Here is a 26,626-nt window from a genome sequence, read left to right on the forward strand (position 1 = left end):
GATTGAGAAATTACTACTTACCTGATAATTTTTTTTTCTTTAGGACAGTCAGATGAATCCAGAACCAGTGGGTTTATGCACTCCTACCAGCAGATGGAGATAGAGCAAACTGACGTCACAGTACATATACCCCTGCGGTGACATCAGCCTGCCAGTATTCTCTTCAAAAGCAACTGTGGACAGACTAGCAAAAAACATGATTAAAAACAGGTAACCATTGCAATATTCAGCCAACAGGCAACATTGTATGCAGATAAGAATGCAATAATACTAATCTAGGGGCTGGAGTATCACTTACCAGTAAGCCTTGTAACACAGGAGGATCATTATGCGATCAATAGGCAGCCAAAGGAGGGAAGCTGAATTCATCTGACTGTCCTAAAGAAAAGGAAATTAATAGGTAAGTAGTAATTTCTCATTTCTTAGCGTCCAGTCAGATGAATCCAGAACCAGCGGGATATACCCATGCTACTCCCTAATACGGCAGGAAGCTTCCCGCAGTCCAGACAAAACCACACATGCAAAAGCCGCGTCCTCCCTGGCCTGAGCAGCCAGGGGATAACACTTGGAAAAGGTGTGTAAGAAGGACCACGTCGCAGCTTGGCAAATGTTGATGGGAGACAACAATCCAACTTCTGCCAATGACACTGCCTGAGCCTGAGTGGAATGGGCCCTAACCTGACTAGGCTTACCAGCATCCATGTATGCTGCCGTGACAGCCTCCTTAATCCAACGAGCTATTGTAACCTGCGAGGCTGGCTCTCCCTGTCCAGTACCGCTGTGAAGGACAAGCAGGGATCCGACTTCCGTAAATGCTCAGTAACCTCCAGATACCTGAAAATATGTAGCTTGACATCCAAGGGTGGCAACAAACGATACACTTCTGCATCTCTCTCTCTGTCCATAGATGGCAGAGAAATGGACTGATTCAAAGGAAACTCAGTGACTACCTTCAGTAAAAAGGAAGGAACAGTACACTCAGTTGAACCGCTTCTGGAGTCACCTGGAGAAATGGCTCCCGGCAAGACAAGAACTGCAGTTCGGAAACCCTATGCACCGAACAATTGCCACAAGAAACACCGTTTTCAAAGTCAGCAACCGCAAGGACAGAGTACATAGTGGTCTACATGTAGAGCATGCCAAAAAATCCAAGACCAAACTAAGACTCCTTAGGGCAGGGGTCAGGAACCTTTTTGGCTGAGAGAGCCATAAACGCCACATATTTTAAAATGTAATTCCATGACAGCCATACAATATGTTTAAAACTAAATACAAGTAAATGTGTGCATTTTATGTAAGATCACACTTTTAAAGTACAATAAGTCTCTGAAAATATTACACCAGGCCTTAAGACACCAATACATCTCCTATTAGGAAAATGGACCAAGTCAGGCTGCTATAGAGTCCTACACAGAAACTACACGCCAGCAGAAAACCTCACCTGAATCACGTGCTGTCCCTCACCTAACATAGAATAAAGAGACCAAAATGCATAACAAGAAGCATGCAGAAAAAACTGAATTGGAAACTGCAACAAGCCAGAGTCTCTGTATGCAGTGTAACAAAGGAAAAAAGAAACATCACCCATCCTTATAAAACAAATCAAGAAATATAAAATCATCAGCAGTAAAACTGTACTAACAAAAAGAACATATTTCGAAACAGCTGATGAGTGGAATATCCAATAATTAAAAACTCATATAAAACATTTCCAGATACCAACAAAATATTTCAAAATAGCAGACACAAAGACCCAGTAATGAAAAATAATAAGGATACAAAAATTTTTTTGCTCTGCATACCTGGGAACGTTTGATATCCAGGTGTCCTGAGATTGTTCTGAATTAGCAGGAGGTGGGGTGGTTTGCTTGGAACTTTTTCCTCTCTCAGTCACATACCAGTGCTCTCTCTCACACTGGCTCTCAATGACACACCTATACACACATGCTCTCAGTCACTCACATATACACATGCTTTTTCTCTCTCACTTATATAGGCTCTTAATTACACATTTACACACATGCTGTCTATCTTTTCACGCTTACACACACACAGGCTTTCAATCACATAAATACATGCTGTCTTTTTCTCTCACACACAGACTCTCATTCACATGCTTACAAACATGTCCTCTCTCTCATTTACACACAGGCTCTCAATCACATACTCACATGCTCCCTCACCTAAATCAGCTCTCAATCACACACAGACACATGGTCTCTCTCTCATTTAAACACAGGCTCTCAATCACATACTCACATGCAATCACCTAAACCAGCTCTCAATCACACACAGACACACATGATCTCTCTCTTACTTATACACACAGGCTCTTAATCATACATACACATGATTTCTCTCACACACAAAGGATCTCAATCATACACACATACTCTTTCACACAAACAGGTTTTCAATCACAAACTTACACATACAGGTTCCCAATGGTAAACTTACATTCATGCTCTCTCTCTCTCACAGGCAGGCTCTCAATCACAGACATACTCTCTTTCACATGTACAGGCTCTCAATCATTCACATACATGCAATCTCTCACTCACACACACACACAGGCCCCCGCGGCCCGGAAGAGGAAGTGGAGAGTATCGGGTGCGTGCGCGGCAAGAAGAGGCCACGCTAGTGCGCTCGGCATCGGCCCGAAGAAAAGAAGACTGCAGCGCGGCTCGGAGGAAAATGAAGAGCTTCAACCGCGGCTGATGGGACTCCGCCTCCGCGAGGGCTGAAAATGAAGGAGGTTAGCGTTGGGAGAAGGCTGCTGCTGCCGCGAGTTCCCGGGGTGGGGGGGGGGGAGAGAGAGAGTGAATGAGCGAGCAAACACACATGCTTGCTCGCTCATTCACTCTCTCTCTCCCCCCCCCCCGGGAACTCGCGGCAGCAGCAGCCTTCTCCCAACGCTAACCTCCTTCATTTTCAGCCCTCGCGGAGGCGGAGTCCCATCGGCCGCGGTTGAAGCTCTTCATTTTCCTCCGAGCCACGCTGCAGTCTTCTTTTCTTCGGGCCGATGCCGAGCGCACTAGCGTGGCCTCTTCTTGCCGCGCACGCACCCGATACTCTCCACTTCCTCTTCCGGGCCGCGGGGGGGGGGGGGGAAGAATAGAGCACGCCGGTGCCGCTGACTCCAGCTGTCCTGCCGCGTTCCGCCCGGGCTGACAGCATTTTAAGCCCGGGCGGAAGAGGACCGGGCAGCAGCTGGGTCAGCGGGAAAGTGTGGCAAAACTTGTCTGCGAGCCAGATGCAGCCCTCAAAAGAGCCATATCTGGCTCGCGAGCCATGGGTTCCCGACCCCTGCCTTAGGGGAACTGGAAACTGCAAAGGAGGACAAAGATGGTTCACTCCTTTCAGAAAATGGGCCACCTCAGGATGAGCTAACAAGGATCCACCATTTACCTGACCCCTGAAACAGGCAAGAGCCGCTATCTGTACTACCAAGAGATAGAGAGCCAAGCCAATATTCAAGGCATCCTGAAAAAATTCCAACATGAGCAGAATTTTGACCAAGGAAGGAAGAGCACCTTGATCCTTACATCAGGCCTCAAACACTCTCGAACTCCGTATATGTGAACCAGCATGATGTGACTGCGGTCTCGAATGCCGGTATATAAAAATCCAAAATAAATAAAATAAATAAAAAATATAGGCCAAGGAAGTGGAAAACTTTCTAGCTCTTAGCAAAGTGGAAATCACTGTTGCAGAGTATCCATGTTTCAGCAAACGAACCCTTTCAACAGCAATACCATAAGAGAAAATCAAGCTGGATCTCTGTGAAAAACAGCTCCCTCCTGTAACAGGTTCCTATGCGCTGGAAGTTGAAGAGGCGAATCCACCAGGAGCCTCCACAGATCTGCATAGAACAGTCTCCTGGGCCAATCTGGAGCGACCAACAGCACCATCCTTCTGTGGCATTTGATTCTTGAAATCAATCTGCCTAACATGGGCCATGGAGGAAAGGCATACGGCATCTTATCTTCTGGCCAAACCTGCACCAGGGCATCGATCCCCAATGACTGCGGATCTCTTTTGCAACTGAAAAATCGCGTAACTCTGGCCCCATGCAAAATTGCCAACAGGTCCCGGTCCAGGAGACACCAGCGATCCTGAATCATCCGAAACGCCTTGTCTGACAATGCCTACTCTCCTGAGTGCAGACTCTCCTCGCTGAGAAGCCTTCTCTTATGTTGCCTTTGCCTGCAATGTGTGAGGCTGAGATCAATGTGTGAGGCTGAGATCAATGCCCTGCGACACTTGGTGGCTCTTGGTTCCTCCCTGCTGAGTGATCTAAGCCACAGTCGTTGCATTGCAGTTGGGAGAAGACCTCCATTGGCAGGTGGAGCTGACTTGAATAATCTTAAGACTACGTATTCCACCGAGACAGCAGGGATTGCAGCAGAGAACGCACATTTATTTATTTATCCATTTTATATACCGACGTTCCAAATGAAGATCACAACGGTTTACATCATGATATACATAATATGAATTGACAAATATATTCACTTAAGGTGTTAATCTAACATACAATTTAAAGACAGGCATATATGTTGGCTAAAGTTCTCATGGACACATACATTGACTAATGTTAGCAGGGGTGAGGAGATATGCAGGGATGAGCTAATATTTGGGGTGCTTTGGAACAAGATAAGGTATAGAGGGGTGGAAAGTGAAGTGTTATTGAATTCGCCAGTTAGATTCTTCAAGAAATTTGTCCATATAGGAGTAAGTACTAATATCAGAAAGGCTTAAGTTATGATATAGGCATTTTGGAATAACCATGGTACTATTGCTAGGGTTGCTGCCATTAGACCAAGGACCTGCAGGTAAGACCACATGGTCGGGCGCAGAGGGTTCAACAACAGACCGAGTTGAGCTAGCAACTTCTGAATTCTAGCTTCCAGCAGGTATACCTTTCCCTGTTTTTCGAGTTGAACCGAACTCCAAGGAATTCCAGCAGCTGAGGAGGCTGAAGGCTGCGCTAGGCTAAGTTCATCACCCAGCCGAGCTCCCACAACAGGGAATTCACCCTGCGAGTCACCAGGTGGCTCTCTTCCAGTGATTTTGCATGAAGCAGTCATTCGTCCAAATACAGGAGTATTAGGATTCCATCCTCTCTCAACTCTGCTGCAACTACCACCATTACTGTGGAAAGGTAATGGGAGTGGTGACCATACCAAAGAGTAGTGCCTGAAACTGAAAGCGGCGTCCCAGAACTGCGAACCGCAGAAAGCATTAATGCTCTAATCGGATGGGAATGTGGAGATACGCCTCAGATAGATCCAGAGAGGTCAGAAACTCCCCCGACTTCATGGCCATTATCACTGAATGCAAGGTTTCCATGCAAAAATGCTTCACTTGATTATGACAGTTGATGCCTTTGAGAGCCAGGATGGGGAAAAAAAAAAAAAAAAAAAAAAAAGAGTCCACTTCTTTGGCACACCAAAATAATTGGAATATCGCCCCGTTTGGTCTTGAGATGGGACACTGGGACCACAGCCCTCAGACTGAGAAGCCTTGCCAATGTAACTTCCATTGCCTGCTTCTTCAGCAGGGAGATGCCATGAACATGTCCCGAGGAATACTGCGAAACTCCATTGCATATCTTTCTTGAATCACCTCCAGGATTCACTGATCTGATGTGATTTCGACCCACCTCTGATGAAAGACAGAGAGAGGAACTCCATCTCCTGTTCCTGGGGGTGGGTCGGTTGGGAGGTATGGGAGGGTCCACCACGTGAGCCTGCACCTCATCTAGGTTGTCGGGAACAAAAGGACTAAGACCTACCAAAGGGCCAAGTCTTCTGAAAGGTCATTCCCCTATAGGGTCGAAAACACCTGGATCCTCCAGCACGAACTCTCATGATAAGGGAGCGCTGCACCTATCTCTTATCCTCTGGCATACGAGGAACCGGAGATTCGCCCCACTTAATGGCCAGTTTGACAAACAAGAGTGAGCTGTTAAAGGGCAATTTGGTGAAATTAGCCTCAGAGTTTGAATTGGCCGACCAATTTCTCAACCATAACTGCCACCTGGCTGCCACAATCAAAGTCACCCCTCTGGACAAAGTGAGGACCAAAGCACAGCCCGCATCAGCCAAAAAGGCAGCAGCTGGTTCCATAACAGTGCTAGGATTTATGCCAGAGTCAACAACCTCCTGGGACAGAAGTAAACAAGAGCGAGGCACCAAGGACAAGATGCGATCTGCAAGATCACTGCCAAAGCTTCAAACGCCTACTCAAGGACACTCTCAATTTTGCTACCATGAGCATCCATCAAGGTCTCTCCCCCCTTCCACAGAAATAGTGGTCCGCTTGGAGACTGCACACACAAGTGCATCTACCTTTCAGAAAATGGAAGTGCTCTCTCACCACTGGATCCAGAAGGTATAGGCCTTCCAAAATCCGACTCCCTTGGAACTAGCCTTTGGGGTACTGCACTCAAGCTCAATCAATTCTTGAATGGCTTCCATCTCGGGGAAAAAAACAAGAGGCTTTACACAAGGGAACAAAAATAGGATTTCTCCTTGGCTCAGAAATGAAGTCTGCCCCAGGAACTCCAAGCATGTTCTGGGGGGGGGGGGGGGTGGGAAGGCGGTTCCCCACCCTCATTCAAACTAGCCTGAGCTCCAATCCAGAGGAACTGCTGCCATTCAAAGGACACTTCGGCGCTGAAAAATGCAGAAGCATCCAGACCGAGAGGCATCTGAGGAGTACTTACTAAGTCACCTTGCCCTGCTGAGAAACAGTTAGGGGAGGGCCAATGTCAGGCACCCTACCTGAGAGGTCTTCAACCAGGCCACACCGCCTGGGAAGAACAAGGCTTATCTAAAAATTGAGGAAAACAAGACACTCTGAGCCTTCAAGCAGTGCTGGCACAAAGCAGCGGACATTCCAGTAGGAGATGCCCGAAAAGAACAGGCAGTGCAAAGATTTTTTATTTATTTTATTTGAATTTCTTATATACCGGCATTCGCGATGGGAGTCGCATCATGCCGGTTTACAAATAACAGCGTGTGACAAAAGGATAAATACTTAAAAACTTAAAACATTAACATGTGATAGAAGAAGAAAGTAGCAGTTACAATAAGGTGCTTAAGCATTAAGAATAATAAGATAAGGTAATAAGATAATAATAATAAGGTAAGGTACATTGTAAACCGGGTTGATGTGATGCCTGTCATGAAACTCGGTATAACAAAAACAATAAATAAATAAATAAATAAGATAAGGTGCTTAGGCATTAAGAAAAGTGTAAGGAAGGCAAAACAATTTCTGGCATGGTTAAAAGGTGAGGTGAAAGAAGCAATTTTAGCCAAAAACAAAAATCCTTCAAAAAGGATCCATCTGAAGAAAATAGGAAAAAGCATAAGCATTGTCAAGTTAAGTGTAAAATATTGAAAAGACGAGTGAAGAGAGAATTTCAAATGAAGTTGGCTATAGAGGCAAAAACTCATAATAAAAACTTTAAAAAATATATCCAAAGCAAGAAACCTGTGAGGGAGTCGTTTGGACCATTAGATGACCAAGGGGTTAAAGGGGCTCTAAGGGAAGATAAGGCCATTGCAGAAAGATTAAATGAATTCTTTGCTTCTATGTTTACTGAGGAGGATTTTGGAGAGATACCAGTTCCAGAGATGGTTTTCAAGGGTGATGAGTCAGATGAACTGAACCAAACCACTGTGAACCTGGAAGATGTCGTAGGCCAGATTGACAAACTAAAGAGAAGCAAATCACCTGGACTGGATGGAATGCATCCTAGGGTTTTGAAGGAATTAAAAAATGAAATTTCAGATTTTTAGTTACATTTTGTAACCTATCATTAAAATCATCCATTGTACCTGAAGACTGGAGGGTGGCCAATGTAACACCAATATTTAAAAAGGGCTCCAGGGGCAATCCAAGAAACTGTAGACCAGTGAGTCCTACTTCAGTGCCGGGAAAAATAGTGGAAATTATTCTAAAGATCTACATGGAACACAGTCTACATGGTAAATCCATTTTGACTGTGTTCCATTCAACCAAGTGATTTTATGGTTTAATGGAACACATGGTTTAATGGAACACAGTCTACATGGATTTACCCAAGGGATGTCTTGCCTCACAAATCTGCTTCATTTTTTTTTTGAAGGGGTTAATAAACATGTGGATAAAGGTGAACTGGGAGATGTAGTGTATTTGGATTTTCAGAAGGCATTTGACAAAGTCCACATGAAAGGCTTCTAAGAAAACTAAAAAGTAATTGGATAGGAGGCAATGCTCTTTTGTGGATTACAAACTGATTAAAAGACAGGAAACAGAGAGTAGGATTAAATGGTCAATTTTCTCAGTGGAAAAGGGTAAACAGTGGAGTGCCTCAGGGATCTGTACTTGGACAGGTGCTTTTCGATATATTTATAAATGATCTGGAAAGGAATACGAGTGAGGTTATCAAATTTGCAGATGATACAAAATAATTCAGAGTAAGCGGATTGTGATACATTGCAGGAGGACCTTGCAAAACTGGAAGATTGGGAATCCAAATGGCAGATGAAATTTAATGTGGACAAGTGCAAGGTATTGCATATAGGGAAAAATAACCCTTGCTGTAGTTACACGATGTTAGGGTCCATATTAGGAGCTACCACCCAGGAAAAAGATCTAGGCATCATAGTGGATAATACTTTGAAATCATCGGCTCAGTGTGCTGCAGCAGTCAAAAAAGCAAACAATGTTAGGAATTATTAAGAAGGGAATGGTTAACAAAACGGAAAATGTATTTATTTATTTAAAGTTTTTTATATACCGCCATTCATCAGAGATATCGCGTCTGTGTACAGAGAACAGGAACATACGCCAGAGCTTTATACATATAACATAAGGTTAATATATGAATTCTTAAACATGAAACAAGTAAAACATAATTGAAGCAAAACATATCAATTAAACGCAACTTATAACTGTGCTGAGCTAAACATAGCTTAATGAATAATATAGGGAGCCTAAGAACAGAAGGAAAATAGTTCGGGATGGATAAATGAAGGAATGGATTTATAAGTTAGAGATGGCAAATAGGGGGAGTGATAGCAAGCACAAGTAGGAGCGGTTAAATAGAGGGTATAGAAAGTATTAAGTAGTTATAAGGAGCAAAACAGAATTGGTGCATAACGGAGATGTATTGGGTGGATAGAGGAAGGGCATATATAGGGAGTAGATACACATATATGTATCATGTATAAGCATGAGTGAATAACCATGTCTTGAGTTTTTGCTTGAATATCTTGGGAGACAACTCGAGGCGTAGTTCCGTGGGCATAGTGTTCCATAAGAAGGGGCCAGCAAAGGAAAGCGCTCGTGTCATAATGCCTCTGTATTGTTCCATGGTGAGACTGCACCTTGAATACTGTGTACAGTTCTGGTCACCACATCTCAGAAAAGATATAGCTGTGATGGAGAAGGTACAGAGAAGGGCAACCAAAATGTTAAAGGGGGTGGAACAGCTCCCCTATTAGGAAAGGCTGAAGAGGTTAGGGCTGTTCAGCTTGGAGACGAGGCGGCTAAGAGGGGATATGATAGAGGTGTTTAAAATCATGAGAGGTCTTGAACGAGTAGATGTGAATCGGTTATTTACACTTTACGATAATATAAGTACTAGGGAGCATTCCATGAAGTTAGCAAGTAGCACATTTAAGACTAATCGGAGAAAATTCCTTTTCACGCAACGCACAATTAAGCTCTGGAATTTGTTGCCAGAGGATGTGGTTAGTGCAGTTAGTGTAGCTGGATTTAAAAAAATGTTTGGATATGTTCGTGGAGAAGAAATCCATTAACTGCTATTAATCAAGTTGACTTGGGAATGGCCTTTGCTATTACTGGCATCAGTAGCATGGGATCTTCTTAGTTTTTGGATACTTGCCAGGTTCTTGTGGCCTGGTTTGGCCTTTGTTGATCAGGATGCTGGGCATGATGGACCCTTGGTCTGACCCAGCTTGGCAATTTCTTATGTTCTTATGCTGCACAGGTGCTATTATGGCCAACAATGAGCTGAGCGATGGCCGGAGGTGTGTGTCTAGTTGATTTTTGCCTCTTATTTTTATATATGCGCTCAACTAGGCACCCAAAAATTATGCATCCAATACATGTACTTGCATACCTAGGCGCTCACCCAGACAACCAAAATGACAGCATACAAAAAATGAAGAGCATAGTGCCACTAGTACACTGACATAAGCGTGTGGCCACTAGGCGGTGCTTAAAGTGGGCGCTCAGAATTCAAAGCTTTACTATGTGCACACGATAGACCGACAAGCCAGAAGAGGGCAGCCTCTGAAAGTGCATGAAAAGCCGTTGAGGTCTACCACATTGCAACTACAGAGGCTACTCAACCTGGGGACCACTGAAATCATCTTAGGAATTCTCAACTAGGGGAGAGACCAATTGGTATCACTGCAGGAGAACAGGGCATTACATTTTTTTCCTTAATTCTCCTTCTTAAAACTGAAGCAATCCCCAGAGGGGAAATGTATGTCCAACATCTGCTGGAGATGGAGAATGCTGGCAAGCTGATGTCACTGCAAGGGTATATATACTGTGATGTCAGTTTGCTCCATCTCCATCTACTGGTAGGAGTGCATAAACCCAGTGGTTCTGGATTCATCTGACTGGATGCTAAGAAAGTAAAGATTAGAGGAGAAGGAGATATCTGATATATAAACAAAAATACAATAATAGATCGATCTGAGGTTTACAGCGGCACAATGAATCAAGAGAAACAAGAACACTAAAGAATAACGAGTCAGTTCCCTTTAAAAAATGGTTTATGGATATTTATAAATGTGGTATATTCATCATGGGGTTGGTTCTGTTTAAAACTTATGATGTATAGAATTAAGTTGTGATAGCTTTATAATATTTTAAACTTTGGTAATGTGTGCCTTTTACAGTGTTTGTGAGGTACACAATATTGATTGTATATATTTTTACATGTTTGAGATCTGACAATTGTTTGGTGTATGGCAGAAAAGAAAACTGTGTGTGTATCTATACAACTGTTATCAATTTCTTTTAGAAAAAAATCCTTTTACATGTAATTGAGGTATAATAACCATAATAAATGTTTAATATGTAAAGATAAATGTATGAGGTTTTAGAGATTGTGTTTAACAGAATATTGCTGCCCTTGTTTTTGATTGAGAGATTTTCTAGAACTTACCACCACAATTTCGAAAAAAGATATAAAGCCTTGTTTCATCAGATACAGCATGGACAAAAGTCTTCTGGATGAGGGCTCCCACTGAATTTGTAGGAGAAGACAGAAGCTGTTCCCTAAGATTTCTCCACGGGAGAATCAGTCCCTTGGAGATAGGTGCTTGGAACCTTTTATTTCTTCTACAACATTCACCACCACCAATAAAATAGCCATACCTTCTTTCCGCCCGCTCTTTCTTTTTCAACACAACGTCCAAATTTTGCAACTGCTCCTCAAGCTTTTCACATAGTAATTTCTGTCATGGGGAAAAAGTATACAATGTCAGTTTCCTGAACCTGCACAACACTTCAGAAAGTTTATTTGTTCAAAACCTTCTCTCAATATGTTTAGAACTTTGAGTCACAGGCAGCAATGAACTTCCCAGTCAAGAACTTTATGGTTGAAGATCTACAGAAACAAGCCTGTAAGGGGAAAGAAACAGCCACAGGTTCCTGCAACGGCTGAAGGGTACATTCTGTGCAGAAGATAGGGTTTTTTTTTTCATATTTTGTACGCCCACTTGTATATTACAATTTTCTATTACATATTTATGCAAATTTGCACATATTTACATTATTTGATAAGCACAAAGTTATTTTAGTGAAAATCTCAATACTCATCTTTCAAAATTAGTTTTCTAACCATTCTGAGCATTTAATTCTTTTTGCTTCTGTTTTCTTTCTTCCAGCTTTGTCTCTTTCTTTTGATTTTGTACCCCTCCCTCTCAGCCTCTCAACCTTTTTACCTTTTCCCCAAGGACGATTTCCTCATACTGCTCTATCCTACCCACCTTCCCAGCCTTTTCCCCTTCCCGATCCCACCTCTCCAATACTCTCCAAAGTGATTTCTTTCCCTTCCCCTTCTAAATTCTATCCAGTTATCAGGCTCTCACCTCCACAAAAATCTCTCTCTCATCTACAAAGCTATTTCTCCTCCTCTCCAATACAGTTTTGTCTACTAGCACTTCCCCAAAATGTCTCGTTTTCCTCTCTCCTCTCATCATCACTCCTTTCTCCTCTCATTCACTTCTCTTCCATTCTCTCCTCTGATCTCACTGGTAAACAAATTTCTGGGAACATTTTGTTTCTTCCACAACCTTCAGTGAAACAAGTAGATTTTAACAAGCTGAAAACAAATATGCATTTATTATGTCTGTGTCACATACTGTTTGCCAGAAAAGTGCGATATATATTAAGCATTGTTATGTGTCTGTAGTGGCATAAGCTATAATGGCAATGTTGACACCAGAAAACAAAACTAAAAATGTTTTGCCGCAGATTTTCATTTGTAATCGCTGTCCAACGCTTCGCGGATGCAAGTCCAACAATAGTCACCCAGCATGGAGTGGTTCCACTTGCCTTAATACAGTTTCTCCATTTTGCCTTAATACAGTTTCTCCATTTTGACAATGTCTTGATGAAACCTTTCACCATGTTCGTCACTCACAGCGCCAAGGTTGTCTGGGAAGAAGTCCAAGTGGGAATGAAGAAAATGTATCTTCAAGGACATGTTGCACTTCATCAATTTGTATGCCTAAAGCAGATTTTCAACCTGTTCGACATAGTCTGCTGCCTTATAGTTGCCTAGAAAGTTACAAACAACATTCTTGAAGGCTGTCCACGCAACACGTTCTGTACCTTGCAGAAGACCATCAAAGTGGCTGTTCTTCATCACAGCTCGGATTTGTGGGCCAAAGAAAACACCTTCTTTTATCTTGGCGTCACTTATGTGTGGAAACATTTACCGCAAATAATAAGAGGCTTTACTTTGCTTGTTCATTGCCTTAAAGTTTTTCATCAGCCCAAGTTTGATGTGCAAAGGTGGAAGAAATATCTTACTTGGATCCACCAATGGGTCGTGCACTACATTCTTCTGCCCTGGAACCAACTTCTTGCGGAGAGGCCAGACTTTTCTGATGTAATGCGAATCTCTTGCTCAACTGTCCCGCTCACAAAGGAAGCAATAATACTTGGTGTAACCAAGCTGCAGACCCAGTAGAATTGCAACTACCTTGAAATCACCACACAAATCCCAGTTGTACCTAGAGTACTCAGTGTGGTTCAGCAGTAGCTGCATGTTCTCATATGTTTCTTTCATATGAATGGCAAGTCCGACAGGTATTGATGGGTAGATAAGAACATAAGAAATTGTCATGCTGGGTCAGACTAAGGGTCCATCAAGCCCAGCATCCTGTTTCCAACAGAGGTCAAACCAGGCCACAAGAACCTGGCAATTACCCAAACACTAAGAAGATCCCATGCTACTGATGCAATTAATAGCAGTGGCTATTTCCTAAGCAAACTTGATTAATAGCCTTTAATGGAATTCTCCTCCAAGAACTTATCCAAATCTTTTTTGAACCCAGCTACACTAACTGCACCAACCACATCCTCTGGCAACAAATTCCAGAGCTCTACACTGTGTTTTGAGTGAAAAATAATTTTCTCTGATTAGTCTTAAATGTGCTACTTGCTAACTTCATGGAATGCCCCCTAGTCCTTTTATTATTCGAAAGTGTAAATAACTGATTCACATCTACTCGTTCAAGACCTCTATTATATCCCCCCTCAGACGTCTCTTCTCCAAGTTGAACAGCCCTAACCTCTTCAGCCTTTCCTCATAGGGGAGCTGTTCCATCCCCTTTATCATTTTGGTTGCCCTTCTCTGTATCTTCTCCATCGCAACTATATCTTTTTTGAGATGCGGCAACCAGAATTGTACACAGTATTCAAGGTGCGGTCTCACCATGCAGCGATATAGAGGCATTGTGACATTTTCCGTTTTATTAACCCTTCCCTTCCTAATAATTTCTAACATTGTTTGCTTTTTTGACTGCTGCAGTACACTGAGCAGACTATTTTAAAGTATTATCCACTATGATGCCTAGATCTTTTTCCTGGGTGGTAGCTCCTAATATGGAACCTAACATCGTGTAACTACAGCAAGGGTTATTTTTCTCTATATGCAACACCTTGCACTTGTCCACATTAAATTTCATAGGATAGGGATATACCTACAGTATCAGAATGCAATTTGCTTTGAAGTGTTGAAAAGCAAACAAAAGAAAAACAGCAGAAAACTGTGAGGATTCAAAGCAGCCTCATTTAGGTCAAGAAAAAGAGGACAAGAAATCAAACTTATCCAAAGCCTCCTTGCCCACTTCTCTTTCATGTAATTTAACAAAACCTTCTAACTGTTCAAGTTCGTAAAACACATACACGTACCTAAAAGTCATTTTGCATTTAGCTGGAAATTATAAAACAAAAACTAGCTCCTAGCTTTTGCACTGCTGAACCTAATGAGAGAAAGTTCTTAATTTACTATCTTAGACCTCAACTTGAAAACTAAAATATGGTTATTTTTCTTAGTACTCCTTATTATGTACATTTTCTTCTAGCAGTATTTCTATGAGATATTTATATCAATTATTATTCTCTGAAACTTACATAGAAGCATAGAAATGATGGCAGAAGACCATACTTATCTGTTATTCTTGGCCCTTATTAGTAACTTTTTGGTTCTAGTTACCTTCCACCCCCACTATTTATGTAGAGAGCAGTGCTGGAGCTGCATCTAAGTGAAGTATCTAGCTTAACTGGTTAGGGGTAGTAACTGCTGCAATAAAGCAAGCTACTCCCAGAGTTATTTGTTTACTTCTCCAAGAACTTATCCAAACCTTTTTTAAACCCAGCTACACTAACTGCACTAACCACATTCTCTGTCAACAAATTCCAGTTTAATTGTTTGTTGAGTGAAAAATAATTTTCTCCAATTAGTTTTAAATGTGCTACTTGCTAACTTCATGGTGTGCCCCCTAGTCCTTCTATTATCCGAAAGAGTAAATAACCGATTCACATTTACCCGTTCTAGACCTCTCATGATTTTAAAGATCTCTATCATATCCCCCTCAGCTGTCTCTTCTCCAGGCTGAACAGTCCTAACCTCTTTAGCCTTTCCTGATAGGGGAGCTGTTTCATCCCCTTAATCATTTTGGTCGCCCTTCTCTGTACCTTCTCCAGTGCAACTATATCTCTTTGGAATGCGGCAACCAGAATTGTACACAGTACTCAAGGTGCGATGTCACCATGGAGTGATACAGAGGCATTATGACATTTTCCGTTTTATTCACCATTCCCTTCCTAATAATTCCTAACATTCTGTTTGCTTTTTTTGACTGCTGCAGCACACTGAGCTGACGATTTTAATGTATTATTCACTATGACGCCTAGATCTTTTTTTCTGAGTGGTAGCTCCTAATATGGAACCTAACATCGTGTAGCTACAGCATGGGTTATTTTTCCCTATATGCATCAACTTGCACTTGTCCACATTAAATTTCATCTGTCATTTGGATGCCCAATCTTCCAGTCTCACAAGGTCTTCCTGCAATTTATCACAATCCACTTGTGATTTAATTACTCTGAATAATTTTGTATCATCTGCAATTCTGATTACCTCACTCATTGTATTCCTTTCCAGATCATTTAAAAATATACTGAAAAGCACCGGTCCAAGTACAGATCCCTGAGGCACTCCACTGTTTACATTTTCCACTGAGAAAATTGACCATTTATACCTACACTCTGTTTCCTGTCTTTTAACCAGTTTGTAATCCACAAAAGGACATTGCCTCCCATCTCATAACTTTTTAGTTTCCTTAGAAGTCTCTCATGAGGGACTTTGTCAAATGCCTTCTGAAAATCCAAATACAATACATCTACCAGTTCAACATTATTCACATGTTTAACACCTTCAAAAAAATGAAAAAGATTTGAGAGGCAAGACTTCCCTTGGGTAAATTCCTGTTGACTATGTTCTGTTAAACCAGATCTTTCTATATGCCCTGTGATTTTGATCTTTAGAATAGTTTCCACTATTTTTCCCAGCACTGAAGTTAGACTCACTGGTCTTTAGATTCCCGGTTCGTCCCTGGAGCCCTTTTTAAATATTGGGGTTACCTTGACCACTCTCCAGTCTTCAGGTACAATGGAGATTTTAATGATATGTTACAAATTTTAACTAATAGATCAGAAATTTTATTTTTGAGTTCCTTGAAAACCCTGGGGTACATACCATCCAGTCCAGGTGATTTGCTACTCTTTATTTGTCAATTTGGCCTGCTACATCTTCCAAGTTCACAGTGATTTGGTTCAATTCATCTGACTCAACACCCTTGAAAACCATCTCTGGAACCGGCATCTCCCCAACATCCTCATTAGTAAACACAGAAGCAAAGAATTCATTTAGTCTTTCTGCAATGGCCTTATCTTCCCCAAGAGTCCCTTTAACTCATTGGTCATCTAATAGTCCAACCGACTCCCTCACAGGTTTCTTGCTTTGGATATATTTTTTAAAGTTTTTATTATGAGTTTTTGCCTCTACAGCCAACTTCATTTCAAATTCTCTCTTAGCCTGCCTTATCAATGTTTTACACTTAACTTGACAGTGCTTATGCTTTTTCCTATTTTCTCCAGATGGATCCTTCTTCCAGTTTTTGAAGGATGGTTTTTTTTTGGCTAAAATAGCCTCTTTCACCTCATCTTTTAACCATACTGGTAATCATTTTACCTTCCTTCCAATGGCATTCTTTACTGAGGCCAATTTTTAAAAAAATAAATGGCAAAGTAAACATCAATCAAATTAGAATAAAGAAACTATTTAGGGTATCATTATTTATGTACCAGTAGAATGTGGTCTTACCTTGTAAGTTTATGCCTCATTAGGTCAGTGTCTTTAGCCAGTAGCCTAACAAATATAGATCTTCATAGGCCTACATAGCACTACAGCACATGTATAGGTATCTAACAGAGACAATGTAAACAGTAAGTTGGGGAGAAAGTGTTGACAGAGCCTATGTCCATTCGCAAGTCATTCCTGAAGATCTAGCCTTCTTGTGCTCTATATTCTTTTATTTGAAAACACAATAAAAACAGATGGCACACAAGATGACTGGATATTCTCCAATAACTTACTAATAGGATCACTGTCAACACTTTTCCTCCAACTCACTGTTTATGTCATCTCTCTTAGATACCAGCAACAAAATCAACAGTGCCGCAATGATGATTAGTTCAGTATTTCTCAGGAGATCTTCATATAAAGTGATTAACATGTTCAACTCTTCTTGGTCTATAACTCTCAAACATCAAATTTATCTAAATCCATTCACTGGTTTATCCACTAATACTAGGTGGATACTAGATGGATACCACCTTCCCATAAGACATACTTTTCCTTACTTTCAGGAAAAACACCTAAAATGTGACAACAAATGGAACTGGGATAAGATTTATCTTTGAGATTTTGAGATTCCCCTTTTTAGCTCAGGTAGGGATACACAGCAAAAGAAAGCAGCTTCTGAATAAGACTCAGTAATAATGGCCAATATGCAGCAGATATACATCTGAAGGCCACTTATGATTTATAATCTTGGCTTTGAATACGTATAACATATCTAAAGCTTTGTTCCTGGAGGTTTTAAGGCAAGCAGCCAGGATGTATAGCTACATGGTTCATTTTAGCTTCAAGAGGGCCTTGCAAACACACTTGCTGTTTTAAAATGTGTCTTTCTGTTGCTGCATACATCCAGTAAAACTTGGGCCAAGCTGAATGATTTTTATGCATTTCAAGAAGTGTTATTTCATTGCATGGCATAGAATGATTCTTCTAATGCTGCTAATGTTTCCTTTATAACACAGCTTGGAAATGCCATGCCTAAAAAATAGCTTCTCCTTTTGTTTTAAAACATGGGTCTCAAATCAGTTTCTTGAAGGACACAGACAGTTCTGTTTGTCAGGTACTAAGTAGATGGATTTCCATACATTTGCTCTGAGAATCCAGTTCACATGCATATTTTGTGTATCCTAAAATCTAAACATGTTTTCAGCCCTCAGGGAGCAGGATTGACATTTGTTTTTGTGGCTATCTCCTGTTCCTCTGGCTTCAAAGCTCAAGCCATATTTGGGGGACTTCTTCCAATAACTCAGCTATCATGGAGGCAATCCTCAGACATCACATACCATGGGCTCCTCCAGAACCAGGTACACACACGTGACTCTGGTCTCTAGGTGTTACTATTCTGTGATGGCTGAGACTCCTTGTTTCACCCTCCCCTGAAAGAGGGGGATATTTTCTGTAAGCAAACAATTCTCCTACCATGGGATAAACAGGGTTTCAAAATATTTCATATTGGAACATAATATTAAATACAAACACATGAAATGTATTTATTTCCATGTATCCTCTGCCTCTACAACCTGCTCAAGGCAAATTACAACATTAAAACATAATTATACAAATTTCATCACACAGCAATCAATATTATAATTACACAATCATCAAAATCAATGCTCCCTACATTAAAAAAAAAATCCTCACCCCATTCTTCCCTATCCCCCTGCTTAACACCACAATATAACACTACGGTCCCATTAAAAGCTCTTATCTATGTCCAGAGGTAGCCTCTGTACTCCTTAAGTTAATCCATCCACGTCTGCCTGGTGAAAAAGTCAAGCCTTCATACTTGTATGTAACACAGATAATACAGGTGGAGCCAGGTTTCCTCCAGCAGCTTGTTCCAATGTGCCCTTGCAATGTGGTCCAAGAAAACAAAGAGGTAGGCGATCTATAATAGCCGTCAGGTAAACACAAAGGAATAGATGCCTTGATCTTTTTCAATACTTTTATTGAAGCAGAAACGTGTTCATAAAAATGCCCGACTCAGGCCGAGTTTCGCAGCTCAACAGCTGCTGCCTCAGGGGCTCAAATACTCTGAAATCATGAATAAAATACAGTAGTGTAGTATCATCCAATGAGCAATGATTGTGTATCAGCAATGTAAGGACAACTTGCAAACCACATTCAGGGCGCGTATCTTATAAAATCTGGTGTACTTTTGTTCGCGTGCTTTTGTTTTGAAGATCTACCTCATGGTGTTTATCCATGAGGTGACTTATCCCCCCCTTTTTTGTTGTTTTATCAGCTGCTATATTTTAAGTATGTAATACTTAGAAAAGAGCATTGTGATGTTTGCTTTTCCTCCATTTTTTGGGGGGGTAATTTGTATTTCATTATGGATGTGTTTAAAGTCTGCCTATTCTAGATCTTTGGGGTTTGGGGAGGAGTGGGACAGGTGCAGATGGGAGGGAGGGTGAAATGAACTATTAACTGTAATATGTTTGTGATCCTATGTTAGGGTTATAATATAAAACAAAATAACTATATATTGTTGTTGTGCATTTGGTCTGGTATGCATAAATGTCAGTGCATGCCAGGTGTTTGTATTGCTGTTACAATAAAAAGATTTGAACGTAAACTAAACTAGTTAGGTTTATGAAAGCTATCTCTCTCCCCATTAACAATGGTCCCCCAGTGGTTGAATGTAGGAAATACAACCGATCTGGCACTTATCGCAGAATCTGAAAATGGTATCGCAATTTGCGCTAACTTAGCTCTTCGCACAGGTAATTAGCGCAAATTGCGATAAATGCTATATTAGCATAAAACATGCCCCTTTTGCTATCGCATGCGTTACTTACCGCATATTGATAAATCCAGGCCTTAGATTGTAAGCCCTCTGGGGATAGGGAAATACCTACAGTACCTGAATGTAAACCGATGTGATATCTCAGATCGAATGTCGGCATATAAAAATAAATAAATAAATGTCTGTATATAATGCTTCAATTGTAAATACGCGTAAACCTGTTTAGGATTTAGCCCATACTGAATATCCTAAAAAGGGAAAAATCTTGCCATCTACATCAACCACATATGTTGGATACTTGTCAATGCCCATAAAAGCAAAGGTTTTGGAATAGGTCACTGGTTATGACCCAGTTTAGCAAGACAAACCTCCAAGCATGTTTGAGATAAACTACAATAAAATACCCACAATTTTCCAGTGCTCAAACACCAGCTATATCTAAATCACACTAATGCTTCCATCTTAATTTTTTTTTTTATTATTTACATTTATTTTTTATTTTTACCTTTTTTTAATATATCAATTATATTTCTAAAAAATCTGTACTAAAATTAACTTTTACTACTACTTCTTGGACTATTTCTTTTTTTTTTTTTTAATACTTTATTTTCATTTTCAACTAAGTTACAATACAAGAATACTCTTGCTTAGGAAAGAATGAAGGTACTAACACTACGATTCCCAAAAATTGGTGATACAAAACAAAAATCCAAGGGAATCAGTGTTAAAGAGTGTTCCCAAAAAAGAATTAACAATAAAATCTGTCAATTAAGACTAACTAATTACCCTCAAATTATAGACTATTGAGCTACAAACCATATTAAAAATTTATTACATACACACCAATCAAACCACTCATTCAAACACTAATTAAAACATATACCAATAAATGGAATTTCCCACAATACAAAAATACAAAATGTGTAAATTCAATATATATTTCCAAATACCAAATATATCAGAATGTTCAAATTCTTAAAGTGTACCCGAAAAGAGGCCACTGTTTCGCTGGAAAGTAGCTTCTTCAGTGGATTTGTTAAACAGTAGTTTCTCTATTTAACTTTTGTTTAAAAAGTTCTATTTATCTGTTTGTTCAAAAAGTTATTCGTTATATGTAATTGCTCCCAAGCAAACCTTTCAATAGTTCTCTGTAAACCGATTTGATTTGCATATAATGTAAGAAGACCGGTATATAAAAAACATAAATAAATAAATAGTATTCATATGCAAAATCAGTATCTTCACATACAAAATAGGCTCTCCATGTTTTTTTTTCTTTCTTTCAAATGCAGACAATCTCATCAGGCAGAGAAAAATTGTGAATGCAGTATAAGAGCTCTTCATAGCTCAATTATAAAAGACAGAGAACTTCAATTAGGAAAGGAGTGCAGTTTAATTCTTCCTCCTGTCTTTAGACTGCTGACACGCAGCTTTATGATCAAAAACTTTCCTTCAACTGAATTCTGATAATTATTTCAAGACCGCTAAAGCCAAACTATGAATGAAATATTAGTTCATCAATTCTCTGCTGGTAGAGAGTATCTGGTTAAGCTGCTTTCCTTGAAACTAAGTAACTGCTGCTCCGTGCATGTTACTCCCATGCAGAAAAGTTACACCATCCCTTTCTTTATGCCTTTAGGGATCCACAGTATTTCTCCCATGCCCTTTTGAATTCACTAACTGTTCTTGTTTTCACTACCTCCTCTGGAAGGGCATTCCAGGCATCCACCACTCTTCTCTGTGAAGAACTATTTCCCGATATTGATTCTGAAGTTTCATATCATGACCCTTAAGTCCCAGCAGAAAATGTTTGAAGTTTGTGCATCGTTAATACCTATCAGGTATCTGAAGGTTTGTATCACACCTCCCCCCGCATCTCTTCTTCTGCGGGGAAATACATATTCAGATCCTTCAACCTCTCTTCGTAGGTCTTCTGAAACAGATTTCCCACCATTTTGGTAAGCTTCCTCTGCACCAGTTTCATCCTGTCGCTATTGTTTTTGAGATACGATCTCCAGAACTGAACAGTGTACTCCAGGTGAGGCCTCACCAAGGGCATTATTACTTCCCTTTTTCTGCTAGTTATTCCTCTCTCTATCCAGCCCAGCATGTTTTGGCTTTAGTTTCTGCCTTGTCATATTGCTTTACCACTTTCAGATCACCAGACACAGTCACCCAAGGTCCCTCTCCTGTTCAGTACACATGAGTCTTTCACCCGCCATCACATACTGCTCTTTTGGAATTCCACACCCCAGATGCATGTCTCTGCACTTCTTGGCACTGAATCGCAGTTGTCAAATATTTGACCACTTTTTAATTTTCTTAAATCACTTTCCATTCTCTCTACTCCTTCAAGTGTTTCCAGTCTTGTAAGAAGATAATTTTAGGCAGCTTAGATAGATCCCTGGAAGACTTTCAGGCCGATACAGTACAGTGCGCTCCGACAGAGCGCACTGTTAACCTGCCATTGGACACACGTTTTCCCTTACCTCTTATTCAGTAAGGGGCGGAAAATGCGCATCCAACCCGCCGAACCTAATAGGGCCCTCAACATGCAAATGCATGTTGAGGGCCCTATTAGGTATTCCTGCGTGATTCAGTAAGTAAAATGTGCAGCCAAGCCGCACATTTTACTTTCAAAAATTAGCGCCTACCCAAAGGTAGGTGCTAATTTCTTCGGGCACCGGGAAAGTGCGCAGAAAAGCAGTAAAAACTGCTTTTCTGTGCACCCTCCGACTTAATATCATGGCGATATTAAGTCGGAGGTCCCGAAGAGTAAAAAAAAGTAAAAAAAAATATAAATTTGAAGTCGGCCGGTGGCTGTCGGGTCGAAAACCAGATGCTCAATTTTGCCGGCGTCCGGTTTCCGAGCCCGTGGCTGTCAGCGGGCTCGAGAACAGACGCCGGCAAAATTGAGCATCAGCTATCAAACCTGCTGACAGCCGCCGCTCCGGGCCAAAAGGAGGCACTAGGGATGCGCTAGTGTCCCTAGTGCCTCCTTTTGCCAGTTTCTACCACCAAGCCTCATTTAAATACTGTATCGCGCGCACAGGCGAGTGCCTCTCCCGTGGACTTTACTGAATTGGCCCGTTTGTGATGGATAAGAACAGGCTCTAATGACTCATGATTGTGGATCAATATATTGCATATAAATTGAGTACAGGGATTGTATAAAGGCATGACACTATCACATTCTTTGTTCCTTTCATTCCTGAGACTTCCTGGCACCAATGAGCTGATAAAGAATTAAGAAACCTCAAAAAACATTTGGTGTCTCTTAACAACTGATTAGTTCAAAGACTAGTACTGACACCAATGAGCTGATAATGAGTTAACATAACTTCAAGACATCTGGTATCTTAACAACTGGGAAGATCAAAGACTAGTACTGAAAAACCTTCAGTACTAGTCTTTGATCTAGTACTGAAGGGAGCTAGTTGTAAATCTTTTGTTAAAGTGCAAATTGAAACACCTAACTTGCAGTCAATAGATGAAAGTCAGAGAAAATAAGATATAAAAAGCTGTGTGTAACAGTGAGTTGTTGAATGAGTCATGAACAAGAGAGTGAATAGCTCTTTAAATGGAGTTCCTGGTGCCATACAGTCCTTTGTTTGAGAATACACAATTCCACAGCAGGGAGGACCTACAAGGAGAGTATTCTTTCTATAATACTTTTTCTTTATTCTTATAATTGCAATCTTATTTACTTAATTCATTTATTGTTTCCCTTTGCTGATTTAATACCATATAAGAAGTTGCCATACTGGGTCAGTCCAAGGGTCTATCAAGTCCAGCATCCTGTTTCCAACAGTGGCCAATCCAGGTTTCACGTTCCTGGAAAGTACCCAAAAACTTAAGATGATCTCATGCTATTGATGCCAGTAATAGTAGTGGCAATTCCCAGTCAACTTAATTAATAGCAGTTAAGGGACTTCTCTAAGAACTTATTCAAATCTTTTTTAAACCCAGCTACACTAACTGCACTAACCACATTCTCTGGCAACAAATTCCAGAGCTTAATTGTGCATTGAGTGAAAAAGAATTTTCTTTGATTGGTTTTAAATGTGCTACTTGCTAACTTCATGGAGTGCCCCATAGTCCTCCTATTATCCGAAAGAATGTCACAGAACATTTCATAAGGAGCATAAAATGTATCTTCCCTCTTTAGAGTTGCCTTTGTGATGATCCACACCATTGATCCGAATAACCCATAGCAATCAGACTATCCTGAAGATCTTGAGATAGGAGTGTAAAAAAGGATGCCCAGCAGGCACAGTATGCAGTCCCGTCACTTTTCAATTTCACTATGCTGTTCTTTTTGCCTTTACTTTTTCAGCCATCATCTTTGAGAACCAGATGTGTTTCTTTTTCCTCTAACTTTTGTTTACTTTTCCAACATACAGATAGATTTGTTTCCTTTGTAATAGCTTCTTTTAATTTGGTCCCCTATTGTTCCATCTCACCCATTTTCTCACAGTCTTCTAGCTCTTCCTTCAGGAATATCCCCATTTTGACAAAGTCCATATGTTACGTAAACTGGTGTTTTAATGTGCCCATGGGCCTCAGCCTGATCCCAGACGGATCCAGGACCGAACTGAGGGTTGACGGCGTGTTCCACTATGGCAGACGGTCTTACCCTCCGCCAGGCCTGCAAGCTCCCAAGCCCAACAACAGGATGATGTTGGAATGTGAATGGTCCTCCGACCATTCCGAGCCCTTTCGGACCTGCCGCTTGGATCGGCATGGAGCAGCAGGCCTGGCCTGAGGATGAGGGCAGACGGACCTTGACACGAAGACATGATAGACTTGGATTGATGCGACAGCATCACAGACGAAGACTTGGGTTGATGCGATGGCATTATAGACGAAGACTTGGGTTGATGCAACGGCATCACAGACGAAGACATGACACCAGGGCTGATGCGACGGCATCCCGGACCAATGGTCAATATGACAGCATCCCGGATCAGGGTCGATGCGACGACATCAGGAACAAGACGTTGACATGATACCAAGACTGATGCAATGGCATCCGGGACGAGACAAGGAACATGACGAAGTCCAGACAAGACGAGAGATTGGGCGGAAGGACACTGGCACTATCTCTCAGGGTGCCCTACACAGTCCACCAGCAGGACTGGTCACGGACCACCCTGACCCACTGCGTGCCCTACACAGCCCGAGGAGGCTGGTCACGGACCACGCTGAGAATGGGACGAGCGCAGGAGAGGATCCAGTCGAAGCAGAACTCAGACGGAGCCGATGTCGTCCGAAGCTCCACCAACGGCTGGCAGGACATGAAGCTCAGGAGCGCAGGGACCGGAGTTAACTGCCGGCATCTCCCAAGACGAAGCAGCGTCACCAGGAGATCCACGGCCGGCAGTACGGAAGGCTCACGAGCACAGGGACACAGGAGCAGGACACCAAGAAACCTGGAACATCAGGAAGCAGAAGATCTATGACGAGACAACAGGACACCTGGACGGGGACCTCAGGCACGAACATGACTTGACATGACGAGATGAGACAAAACGAAAAGGAGCTCCACGAAGAAGACCTGACGGAGCTCTGGCAGGCAGGAGCCTCCAGAGTGAAGTAACTCCAATGCAAGCAAAGACGTACTGACGGAGCAGGAAGTCCAATCAGAGGTGGGGCCAGCACACTTCCTGTGTCTGGCCCTTTAAATACAGAAGAGAGGCACGGTCGCACGCCTAGACGGAGCAGGAAGAGCTGTGCAGGACCGCGGACAGCGGCCTGCACCGTACAGCGTCAGAGGTGCAAGGCTGAGCCCTGAGGAGCAGGCCCGATGAAGGCAGAGGTTCCAGCTGCTGCAGGAGACCCCGGGGGCGGCTCCAGCCGCTATTCCATCCCGGGGGTGCGGCCTCCAGGCCACGAAGACCACAATGACCTCAGGGGCGGCATTGGCCGCGAAGAGAAAAACAGACAAGTCCACGGCTCCGACCGCGGTGAAGGGCGGCTCGATGGGCGGCCCCCGGGCCGCAGGAAACAAACAAATCTGCGGCTCAGTCGGGTGAAGCATGGGGGGAGGTAAGCAGTGCCTGCTCGCGGGGGTTAGCTCCGCGGGCAGGGTTCATAACACCATATTTTTGAAATTCAAATCTCTGTTCTTTGTGCAACTTCTATGTATCTTATTTGCAATAAACCATACCGTCTGATGAACACTGGTGCTCAGATGGGCAACTTCTTGGACATTAGAGACATTATCCTCATTTGTGAGTATCAAGTCCTTCCTTATGGGTTCCATTACTATTTGTTTGAGCAGAGCCGCTTGAAGGGCATCCACTATCTCTCTTCTTCTTATAGATTATAGGACTTCAAAGGGGCGTGGGATAAACACTGTGGATCCATAAAATCAAGAGGCCGTCAATAAAGAGTGGGTGGCTCACCAGAATGACGGCTACTGCCTGGAGATAATACCCTTATTCAATAAACATACACATGGTTACTGTGACTCCAACATCACTCTAAGCTACAACAGCAAGAGGAAATGTGGAAAAAAGGATTCGCACTCACAAAGTGGGGAGTAGCTGGCTTGTTACGGCGGTTACTACCCCAAACCAAATAAGCCTGATACTTCACTTTCAATACATATCCAGCATAGCTCTCTGCTTCAACGGCAGGGGAGAAGAAAAACTGATACTTCACGCATAGCTCTCTGCTTCAACGGCAGGGGAGAAGAAAAACTGATACTTCACGCATATCCAGCATAGCTCTCTGCTTCAACGGCAGGGGAGAAGAAAAAAGGATTCGCACTCACAAAGCGGGGAGTAGCTGGCTTGTTACGGCGGTTACTACCCCAAACCAAATAAGCCTGATACTTCACTTTCAATGCATATCCTGCTTCAACCGCAGGGGAGAAGAAAAACTGATACTTCACGCATATC

General features: G+C 41.9%; 1 protein-coding gene across 4 annotated transcripts in view; it reads right to left on the reverse strand.

The window, feature by feature from the left end:
• The window catches only part of RSF1 (remodeling and spacing factor 1), a 293,731-nt gene that overhangs the window by 58,990 nt on the left and 208,115 nt on the right, over positions 1-26,626 (reverse strand). For all 4 annotated transcript variants that reach the window (XM_029602188.1, XM_029602187.1, XM_029602189.1 and 1 more), the window contains one exon: positions 11,413-11,492. In XM_029602188.1, coding sequence (XP_029458048.1) covers positions 11,413-11,492 — 80 coding nt within the window. The remainder of the gene's footprint in view (positions 1-11,412; positions 11,493-26,626) is intronic.

This window comes from Rhinatrema bivittatum, chromosome 5 (assembly GCF_901001135.1).
Source record: "Rhinatrema bivittatum chromosome 5, aRhiBiv1.1, whole genome shotgun sequence".
Lineage (NCBI taxonomy): Eukaryota > Metazoa > Chordata > Amphibia > Gymnophiona > Rhinatrematidae > Rhinatrema > Rhinatrema bivittatum.